This window comes from Perca fluviatilis, chromosome 3, assembly GCF_010015445.1.
Source record: "Perca fluviatilis chromosome 3, GENO_Pfluv_1.0, whole genome shotgun sequence".
NCBI lineage: Eukaryota > Metazoa > Chordata > Actinopteri > Perciformes > Percidae > Perca > Perca fluviatilis.
Window position 1 is genome coordinate 36,883,572 of NC_053114.1, and position 11,133 is coordinate 36,894,704.

The following is an 11,133-nucleotide window of genomic DNA, read 5'->3' on the forward strand; positions in this document are numbered from 1 at the left end:
TAGTAGTAGTAGCCTACAACCCGAATTCCAGAAAAGTTGGGACGTTTTTAAAATTTTAATAAAATGAAAACTAAAAGACTTTCAAATCACATGAGCCAATATTTTATTCACAATAGAACATAGATAACATAGCAAATGTTTAAACTGAGAAATTTTACAATTTTATGCACAAAATGAGCTCAATTCAAATTTGATTTCTGCTACAGGTCTCAAAATAGTTGGCACGGGGCATGTTTACCATGGTGTAGTATCTCCTTTTCTTTTCAAAAAAGTTTGAAGACGTCTGGGCATTGAGGCTATGAGTTGCTGGAGTTTTGGTGTCGGAATTTGGTCCCATTCTTGCCTTATATAGATTTCCAGCTGCTGAAGAGTTCGTGGTCGTCTTTGACCCATTTTTCGTTTAATGATGCGCCAAATGTTCTCTATAGGTGAAAGAGCTGGACTGCAGGCAGGCCAGTTCAGCACCCGGACTCTTCTACGACGAAGCCATGCTGTTGTAATAGCTGCAGTATGTGGTTTTGCATTGTCCTGCTGAAATATAAAAGGCCTTCCCTGAAATAGATGTCGTTTGGAGAGAAGCATATGTTGCTCTAAAACCTTTTATACCTTTCAGCATTCACAGAGCCCGGAGGACACGGCGTCCGTGATTTCAAATTTGGACTCGTCTGACCATAGAACACTATTCCACTTTGAAATAGTCCATTTTAAATGAGCCTTGGCCCACAGGACACGACGGCGCTTCTGGACAATGTTCACATATGGCTTCCTTTTTGCATGATAGAGCTTTAGTTGGCATCTGCGGATGGCACGGCGGATTGTGTTTACCGACAGTGGTTTCTGGAAGTATTCCTGGGCCCATTTAGTAATGTCATTGACACAATCATGCCGATGAGTGATGCAGTGTCGTCTGAGGGCCCGAAGACCACGGGCATCCAATAAAGGTCTCCGGCCTTGTGCCTTACGCACAGAGATTTCTCCAGTTTCTCTGAATCTTTTGATGATGTTATGCACTGTAGATGATGAGATTTGCAAAGCCTTTGCAATTTGACGTTGAGGAACATTGTTTTTAAAAGTATTACACAATTCCACACTTTTTACGCAGTCTTTCACAGATTGGAGAGCCTCTGCCTATCTTTACTTCTGAGAGACTCTGCTTCTCTAAGACATACCTTTTATAGCTAATCATGTTACAGACCTGATATCAATTAACTTAATTAGTCACTAGATGTTCTCCCAGCTGAATCTTTTCAAACCTGCTAGCTTTTGTAGCCATTTGTTGCCCCCGTGCCAACTTTTTTGAGACCTGTAGCAGGCATTTCATTTTATATGAGCTAATTAAGTGGATAAAAGTGTAAAATTTCTCAGTTTAAACATTTGCTATGTTATCTATGTTCTATTGTGAATAAAATATTGGCTCATGTGATTTGAAAGTCTTTTAGTTTTCATTTTATTAAAATTTAAAAAACGTCCCAACTTTTCTAGAATTCGGGTTGTAGTAGTAGTGCTGGTGGTGTTGTGCTTTTTGTGATCCTATCATCACATACACCTACAAAAGAAACCCAAGATAAAGTTGGATATATTTTGTGTATTTGGATAAAAAAAGGATGAAAGGATGAAAAAAATAGATGAAAAGTGGCATATTGCTCTTTTAAGCAGAAAACCAAGATACACTTCAGCAAACACATTTTAAATTTCACATTTTGATATAAAATATTTCCTATAATAAATAGAAACAGTACTTAATGCAATACACAGTCCTTGGCCAACTTTATACAAAATCAGAAGGTCAATCTCGATTCCCGTTGTGTCATCTCCTCTACCTCCTCCAAACTGAGGTCATTGTTTCTCAACCTGCAGTATAATAAGAATAAACAAAATCAATGGAAGTGAGGCATTAAGACAAAATAACATTCTATTTGAGCCAAAATAGGATGCAGTGTCAACAACAACAGTCTTTCTTGTCACTGAAAGTAGCAGTAAGGCAATGGCTTGCCCAAATTCCAGGATGCAAACAAGCACAAGTACTAACTACAAAAAGAAACAGTGGGAACATTACGCACCATACTGATATCACATGAGTATTATGTTCTAGGGCTTGAATCAGACATTCCACCCCTGTTCTGGTTATGCAGTTGTCTGTCAACCTTTTACAGGAAATAAGAGGGTGGAGAGAGGGTTTAAGCACTACTGTATAGTGAACGCTCAAATGTCAGTCATCAGCCATCAGTCATCAGCCATTCGGTTGATACAACTGTTGTGTGCATTGTCAATACCTGTAAAACTTGTCTCACTTACCAAAGCTCTTCCAGTGACGTACTGTTCTTGATAATGTTAGCGAGGGCACATGCTCCTGCACTCCCCACACCATTGCCTACCAGGCTGCCATTACATAAAATTTGAATTATATTCAGATCAAGTACAATACATATGCAAAAAGTGTATTGCTATTAACGAAAAGGTGCAGACAGTGGCGGACTCTGGGGCAGGGGCGAAAAAAGTAAAAAAAAAAAAGGCACAGTGTGCAGAAAGCTTTCTAGCATGTAGAGCAGCCTATTGGAAGGGCACCCTAGAGGGACTTTATCACGTTTTCTCTACCATAGGTGCATACAACAATTTACAATAAATACAATACAAACATACATATAACTGTGGTCATTATACAACTACACGAAACTGGGACATATTTTAATATGTTCATATTTGTAATACCACACTGTCATAAGTCTACCTAACGTGCCAGTATTTAAAGTAAATATTACCTTAGCCACACCAGAGATTTGCTGCTCTCTAGGGCACTGGCAAGGGCCTCTGTTCCTGCATCACCTATCTTATTGCCCCAGAGCCTGGGAATACAGATACAGATTAGTAAATGGAAATGCACCGCCAATAAGACACATTGGAATTTTGTAGGAAGACTTTTACCCTAAATACTGCAGTGAATGGTTGAATTTCAGTCCCTCTGCCAGCTGCTTTGCTCCTTCTTCTGTTATATTATTGTTGCCTAACCTAAAAAGAAAACAGAGAAGTTCATTTGCTTTTCATTTTACACTACACAGACTATATTATAATAGTTCCATTTAAGTGTCACATCTATTGAGTGCTAAAAAATTACTGTACGTGCTGACCTTAGAGAGAGGAAATTCTGCTTGGTCTTCAGAAGATGACAAAAGTGTTGTGTGCAAGCATCAGTTAGCTTGTTGTTGAAGAGCCTAGAGACGAACAAATAATTATAAAAGGTAACTGATCAAACCAAATTTGTGACTTCATGATAGTGCGATAATTAATTTAAAAAAACACTTACGCAATTTTCCGGAAGTTGTCACACTGGATACCTTTGGCAAGCAGTTTGCGGATCCCCTCATCTGTAATGTTATTATTTCTGAGGCTGACAAAGGAGAAGATACAGGACAATTGAGCATAACATGTACTGTATATTTGCATTATAGTAAATGCTATTGTGGAAGCTTTTTTCATTATAATAGATGGACGGAATAATTTAACCTTTTCATACTTACTACAGGGAATTACAAATGTGCATGCAGGGAAGAAGCTGTTCCACTCCAACATCGCCTACAGAGTTGTTGTCCAGCTGGAGGCCTACAGGATTCCTTAAATGCTGGAGAACATAGGCTAGTGCAGTGCACTCTACAGGACCAATGTTACAGTAGGTCAGCTTCAGGTGGTCCACCTCAAGCTTACTCATGGCACATTTAGCAATCCTGCTCTCCTGCATCTCATAGATGCATTTTATAAGCCAGACGAAGCCCGGCATTGCATGCATGCTCTTCTTCTCCCCCTCTACAGGTTGAGGGATAGACTTAAAGTGTTTCTGCATGCCTTTGGACAGGCATCTCGACACCTGTCTGACCCTCTTCTCCATCACAGCAGTGGGGCAGCAGTGGAGCCACAGGCTTCGGTGGCGCTGGGACAGTAGTCCAGACACAAAGGTGGCTGTTATTTGCAGATTTGGTGTTTCAGCTGCTGTAGCTTCCCCCTCTAAAGCCCGCTCTTGTTTGTCAGTGGAAGGCATGCAGGCCATGAAACATGTGCTGCTCAGACCTGTCTCCCTCATGTTCCGTGGCTCAAAGAGCCTAGGGATAGTTGAACGGTCAGTATTATTTGACAAAACTATGTACAGAGCAGCAAAGAAACATTGCATAGTCACATGAAGGAATTCATAGCATTTACTGTGAGTGGAGGACATATCTTTGCTTTGAATGAGAAAGCCCATGCAGATATCCTTCTCAGTTACACCACATGTCTCCAAGTCTGGACCTGAGAAGATGTAACAGGTGGCTCCTATCCCCTCAAAGGCAAGCTTTCCTAGATGCAAGACTGTTTTTAGGTGCTCCTGAAGCCAATCTAATCCTGTGGTGCTCTTCGGGGAGGTTTGATGCTGTAAAAAGTGCTGTAGGATCATTAGGTAAACGTCTGTGATTGTTTGTGGGCTGCCCTCTCCACAGCCTAGCAGCTCCTTATGGCACTGGGAGACAATCCAGCAGAGGACTGGACTATGACACAGTCCAAGTAAAGCTGTGTTTGTCTGTAGGGACTCCAAAACCTTAGCAGCTACAGTGGGGTCACTGTGATGCTTCCTCACAAAACAGTCAATCCCGCTTGGGGAAAAGCCTTTCAGGAGGACCTCTTTGCGGAGGTGTTTCTTCAACACAGGGCCCACTGCCTCTGGGCGACTAGTCACCACTTTCCGCACTCCCTTCAGTAGGGAACCCTGGATTAAGTTGAACAATAGTATGTGTACAGGTGCACGCTGAGTGGGGCAGCAGAGCCTGTGCTCATCTGAAAAACTCTGCTTGAGCTCATCCAGGCCATCAAAAGTGAAGAGAATGAGATGTGGGTGGTCCAGGATGAACTGGAAAATCTCCTCCTGCTCCCTGTCTGGCCAGCAGCAGTGCTGAAACAGCAATTCCTGAACGGACAGTTCCCTGGTCTCTGAGTTCAACCTGCGACAGCTGAATGGAAACAGAAGGAGAAAGTCCTGGAGGGCTGACCCCCGAGCCCAAAGCAAGTGCAGCCTTTGGAGTAAGGTGCTCTTCCCACCGCCAGCATCCCCAGACACCAGCACCGTGTCGGCCTCCTCGTTCACTGTACCCACTGTACCAAGTATGTCCTCCAGGCCCAAAGGTCCATGGACATCAACACAGTTATGAGCTAGTTCCAGCTCACCTTTAGTGTAGATGTCATCCAGAGACATGTGGCTGGTCCCTCCATAAGTACTGAGAAAGCAGGACTGAGCAGACACAGAACTGCTGAGCTTCTTCTGATACTTAAAGACCTCTGTGACAGAATGCATACACATGAGATAAACTTTATACATAGCACCACAAAATGAGACTTTTTTTTTTTTTATTAATCCCGCAAGGGAAATTATATACATACTGTGTACATATATATATATATATATATATATATATATATATATATATATATATATATATATATATATATATATATATATATACAGTATATACTGTATATACTGTATCTCTGCAATGTGGTGTGCTGACTACTGGTCTTTTTAGATTTTTTTAGATTATTTGTTTTTAGAGTATTTTTTTAACCAAAAGGTTCTATTTTTGAAGTTCCACCACTTCTATATTTCCAAAGGAAATGTGTGTATTCTGTATATTTCAGACAGATCACCCACAAGATTAAACAAGCACGTGCTTCTGCTATAGGTTTAGCTTGCACATAGAATCTCCTATTACAGTTACATACATATACATACTGTAATAGTTGTCAGCATGATTATAATATTGACATACCTTTGGGAGGAGTCCATTTCTCCTGATTCAGTGGAGATCCAGATTCCTGTTTTTGATGAATGTACTGCAGTACAACCTTCGCTGCTGATTCTCCTTTTGATCTGACATGGTCGAGCAAACGCCTTGCCTGATTGACATTAGGTGGACATTTTGGGAAATATGAGTATTCCCTTTTTTGCCAAAGGTGAGATGAATACCACAATTCATGTCTGTACACGAAGTACAAAGCTAGCCCCAGCAGACAGTTAGCTTAGCTTAGCACAAAGACTGGAAACAGCAGGAAGCAGCTAGCCTGGGGCTGTAATTAACATCTTGTATGTTGTTTGGTGAATCTATGCGAAGTCCAAAATGTGTAAAAAATTAAATAAATAAAAATAAGACATGCTGCGGTGTTATGGGGGATTATGTGAGAGATTATGTCTTGCCTAGCTAGGTGCAGTAACTTTCTGGAAAACACTTCAGTTTAGTCGACCTTTGTAAGTGCTGGTAGGTGGATGTTTACCTTTGTAAAAGGCTGCTGGAGCTAGCTTCAAATTTACCATACTGACACAAGAGTGGTATCTTCTTAGCTAGAAAGTGAATAAGCATATTTCCAACTGTTCCTTCCGAATGAGCACAAAGGCATTTCATGATGTGCAGATATTTGGGATTGTGTATTGGGGTTGTGTGGGGAAGAGGGAGGGGTTGGTGGTCTTGTTGTTGTTTGTTGTTTATGGTCTGTTATCTGTCTTTGTGATGAGCTGTATGGTGCAAGATGAATTTCCGAAAGGATCAATAAATGTCTATCTATCTATGATGGTACCAAACCAAATCTATTTTAAGCAAAACAAAATGAGACTGTTTCAGTTCGTAATTCCAAGACAATTGATTAGGTAAAGAACAATAACATGAAGTTGTCAATTTAATAATGTGTATAAAACATGGGCCATTTACAGTACCTGCTGAGAGGGGGTGTGTATAGGTAGCCGCACTTCATCGCAGTCTGCTGAGGTGAAGTGTCCTGATATGACAAGAGCTTTTAGAGCACCATCAATGCAGCATTGTAGCTTGCTGACCAGGCTTGGTCTTTGAGTCAGAAGAGTCTGAGTAGATGTGCTATGATATTCTTCTTTTTCCTCTAGATTTGAACAGCATCCTGAAAACGTGAGGCCATCGCCATGCACTTTTGGCAGGACCTGTTTGAGAGCAGCAAGGAAGAGCCCACAGGTTTCCAAACCCTTTGTATAAATCAGGTCGAGCAACTGTCTGGCATTGGTATACAGTGCCCTACCCGGTACCTGTATGTTCTGGTAGTCCTCCCATATGAGCTCCCCCTGGGCCAGTAGTATGTCCAGAACCTGTTCCAGAAGCTCAGCTGACCCGCTGCTGCACAGTGCATTCAGTATCTCTGTCCGTTGTCTTAGCACAAGCTCCTGGACAGACATGCTTTTTGCATGTCAGCTTTCCTACTCAGGTACATCCAAAGTGTACTTCCAGTCTGAAAACTTGACACAGTGAACACCGGCATGTTATCATGATTAGTCATGAGGAGTTTCACTCAGATATCGCAGGATTAGTATCCACACCGTAGCCTTTTTGTTTTTGATTCATACACACTGACCATGTTTGTGTATGTAAGTGCTACACGCTTAAAACATACATACAAAAACAAAAGATTGATCTAAAGGACTTCAAACGCAGAGGCAAGCAATATACTGTAACACCATTGTACGATTATCACTCACGTCAAAGTCTCCGTAACAGAGAGCTTTCTTTCCTCAATCTGTCATTTGGGCAGAGACGCTGCACTACACAACTTGCCTCTTCCTCATTCCACAGCTGAAGTGATACTGATTGGGCTACCAAGTCCCTCCTGTAAAATAGAAACTAAACCTTGCCAGCAAATGAGATGAAACATATTGAATATAGTTTGCCACATGCCAGCCAATGCCCACTCTTCACTGAGATGTGATGACATTTAAAACATCCTCTTGCCAGAGTTTTCAAGGTGAGTGTACTGCATTTACGAAGACCACAAAGAGGAATTAAAGTTTTTTAAAAGCAGAAACTCTGGCAGAAATGGTTAATTTGACACATTTACAGGAAAAGCCTCCGTAAATATACTAAATGCGGAAGTAGCAGATCCATTGGTTGCAATTTGCTCATGCAACCACTTGGTGGAACTATTGCATAAATAAACCAACCTGAGGCTGGGACATTTTACTTTCTTCCCTTTTGACACATTTTTTAATTCCTCTTTTTGTCACATTTCTTTATTCTCATATCTCAGAGGCTGACCACTTCTCACTATCCTACACGCACCCCCTACCCTCTCTTTGTGCACAATGTAGGCTACAATTTCATGTTCAGTAGTTTCATTAGAAATCCTTTGATTGTTACAAGCTGGTAGGTTTTAATGGTTTGTTGGAAATAAACATACAATGTGATAATTTTTGTATGGTAATAATTCTACAGTGTTATAGTAGCAATGATATTGTAGGAACATGCAGCCTAGCCAGCATGCTGTGTATCTAATGTAAACTTCAAAAAGTGCATATAAAACACACCCCTGGAAACAGCTCGTGATTGTCTCTTATTCTCCTTGCATTCTTTGATGTCAAGATAAAATAAGTCCAAGAATGACTTTTTGGACAGTCAGATGATTTGTCATTACTATTATTATAGCCCCCTCTTGAGTACCATGATTAGTTTATTGTGTTCATTCGTTGTGTCCTGTTGGGGGAAATCCTCAAACACACAAAGGCATGCAGGAGTTATCAAAGACAGACTGGAATAAAACTTTCTAAAGTGAGTTTCTCTTAGTCAATACTCTTCTTACTCTAGTCTAAGAAACAGGCACCAAGGGGAGTGTACCGCAGAGTGCTCTCTGTCAGGCATCCTACGTAAAGCTCTAATGTGGAGTTCTGCCATCCAAACCACAGTAGGGGGTCCAGGCAAGTTTGAATGGATAAGAAAGAAGGTAAGAAATTGTCAATAAAGAAAATACAGATATGGTCCCATAAGACATCTCTGAGTATTGCTATCCTCTGTTGCAACAGAATGTGTCAATGCGAGGGAAATGTGTGGCTCCAACTTCATCCATTTGGGACTACATAACTTTCATCATTATTAATGAAGACATCTTTGGACCTGTTAAGACTAGACCAGCCAAGAAACACAAGCTCTTTTTTTACATATGTAGCCAAAGGCTGTAACTCATTAACTTTGGATCACTATCAAGGAAGTATTGGATAAAGTCTGAATTATTTTCTTCTACTTACATTAAGGTATGTTTGCATAGTCTGTCATCTTTCTGTTGATCTCATATCTCTAAAGAGTCAGCTATCTAGGAATTAAGAAAATTAGTTTAGATAAGATGGGTTGAGAGGGGTCAGACTACTATACGTCACATATCCAGGTAGCACTGTTTTTAGAGTAAAAAAAGGTTTAAGCATTGTAATAGCAAAGGGTCAGAGGTTGCAGTGCCTGATCATTCTGTTATTGATTAAAAGGCATCAAACCTCCGCTGTTTAGGGTTGTATTTGGTTAGTTGTCAAGACAGATCACAACGTCTGGCCTTTTTTTCAAGAGAAAGAATCATTCTGGGTCTTTGTTTTCCTCCAAATCCCTTTACAGACGATCAGGATATGAGTTAGTATTTTCTTTTCCACCATAGACACGCAGATGGGTTGACTTAAACTTGGCCTGGGCGATCTACTCCTCAGCTTGCAGTTCACTGGTCATGAAAGTTAAGTCGCACTCCATATGAAGTGAGTTCAGCTCTGTGTACTTCACTGAAACTGCTGCCCAGCACTAAATAACCTTGTCCACCCAAGTCAGTTTTAAACTGTATGTCAATGAATAACAGTGCAGTTTAGTGCTGGATCCACCCCTCTCACATAGCAGAGATGGAAAACTTTGGCTCCAGTCATTTCATCGCTGTGCATTCTTTCTGTGCATATATCAAAAGCACATGTGGTGAGCTCAGTGTTAGGCCAGGTGGACTGATGTACAGTATGTGAACTGGTTGGTTTGCCAGAGACACAGAACTCCCAAATCAGAACGTCTCTCTATGAATTCTGAAGTAAATCTACATGCAAGTTGTTATACATAACCAATTATCCTAAGAAATAATGTTTATGTTTATATATACAGTACAGGCCAAAAGTTTGGACACACCTTCTCATTCAATGCGTTTCCTTTTTATTTTCATGACTATTTACACTGTAGATTCTCACTGAAGACATCAAAACTATGAATGAACACATATGGAATTATGTACTTAACAAGAAAGTGTGAAATAACTGAAAACATGTCTTATATTTTAGATTCTTCAAAGTAGCCACCCTTTGCTTTTTTATAAATAAGGGAAAAAATTCCACTAATTAACCCTGACAAAGCACACCTGTGAAGTGAAAACCATTTCAGGTGACTACTTCATGAAGCTCACAGAGTTATCAAAAAAAGCAAAGGGTGGCTACTTTGAAGAATCTAAAATATAAGACATGTTTTCAGTTTTTAACCTACCTATATATATATATATATATATATATATATATATATATATATATATATATATATATATGTATATATATATATATATATATATATATATATATATATATATATATATATATATATATATATATTGTGAACTTGAAAAGAATGCTCAACCATAATAACATCAATATGGAACACAAAATAACACAGACAAAGATGCAATCAATCAGCCAGCACAAAACAAAAACTTTATTTTATCATTGTAAGCAAAATTGCATAAGACAATAACACAATCAACATTCATTTAATGAAAACAATCTATATGTAATTGTATCAATTAACTGAACAATCAATGTTAGGTTCACATTTTTTCATTGCAGTGTCAGCAAAATAAAAAAGGGAATTTCATACTGAAAAGACTTTGGACTTTGGACTTGATTTGACTGCTGAAGCCTTATACATAACAAGGACTATGGATTTTGTCCCCCATCAATTACATTGGAATGGCAATTACAAGCAAACTTTATGTGGGCATGTACATTTTGATTTAAGTGTAAACCTATCCTTTGAATAACCTACCTTGTTAAATTCATTTAAACGTTAATTAGAAGAAATATGCACATACAGTAGGAAAGGTGTAGGAATTCCATAATCATTATTTAAAATGTGATTTGTATTGCTTTTAGAGATTTCTCCTGAACAAAATGCAGTTAGGGATTCTGGGAAACAGTAATACATTTGGATATCAGGGACATGGGGATTGACACAGTGTTTTCTGTTAAGTTACTACAAAAGCACACTTGTTAGATGTGACATGTTTTGTATGGTTCTATGCTACATATATGATGCATAGTATAGAATAGAATACACT

General features: G+C 39.5%; 1 protein-coding gene across 3 annotated transcripts; it reads right to left on the reverse strand.

Moving 5' to 3' along the window:
* Positions 1-79: 79 nt before the first annotated feature.
* On the reverse strand, positions 80-7,733 carry nod2 (nucleotide-binding oligomerization domain containing 2). Of its 3 annotated transcripts, XM_039796064.1 has the most exons (10): positions 6,722-7,732; positions 5,784-5,910; positions 3,516-5,295; positions 3,302-3,385; positions 3,126-3,209; positions 2,923-3,006; positions 2,760-2,843; positions 2,296-2,379; positions 2,061-2,144; positions 80-1,851 (listed from the first exon to the last, which is right to left on the reverse strand). In XM_039796064.1, the coding sequence occupies exons 1-10, from the start codon at positions 7,205-7,207 to the stop codon at positions 1,779-1,781; spliced, it is 2,970 nt and encodes a 989-aa protein (XP_039651998.1). In that variant the 5' UTR covers positions 7,208-7,732; the 3' UTR covers positions 80-1,778. The 3 variants fall into 3 exon arrangements, with proteins under 3 accessions (XP_039651998.1, XP_039651999.1, XP_039652000.1); XM_039796065.1 differs by lacking the exon at positions 2,061-2,144 and having other exon boundaries at positions 6,722-7,733; XM_039796066.1 differs by lacking the exons at positions 2,061-2,144; positions 2,296-2,379 and having other exon boundaries at positions 6,722-7,733.
* Between the last annotated feature and the right edge of the window lie 3,400 nt (positions 7,734-11,133).

What these genes read in the sequence shown, in the direction of transcription:
- nod2 (XM_039796064.1), bottom strand. Translation starts at nt 7,207, where the DNA reads ATGTCTGTCCAGGAGCTTGTGCTAAGACAACGGACAGAGATACTGAAT. An exon ending in CAGAATTTCCTCTCTCTAAG is followed by an intron (nt 3,007 to 3,125) that starts GTCAGCACGTAC and finishes TTTTCTTTTTAG; the next exon opens with GTTAGGCAACAATAATATAA. An exon ending in ACTCATGTGATATCAGTATG is followed by an intron (nt 1,852 to 2,060) that starts GTGCGTAATGTT and finishes ATTATACTGCAG; the next exon opens with GTTGAGAAACAATGACCTCA.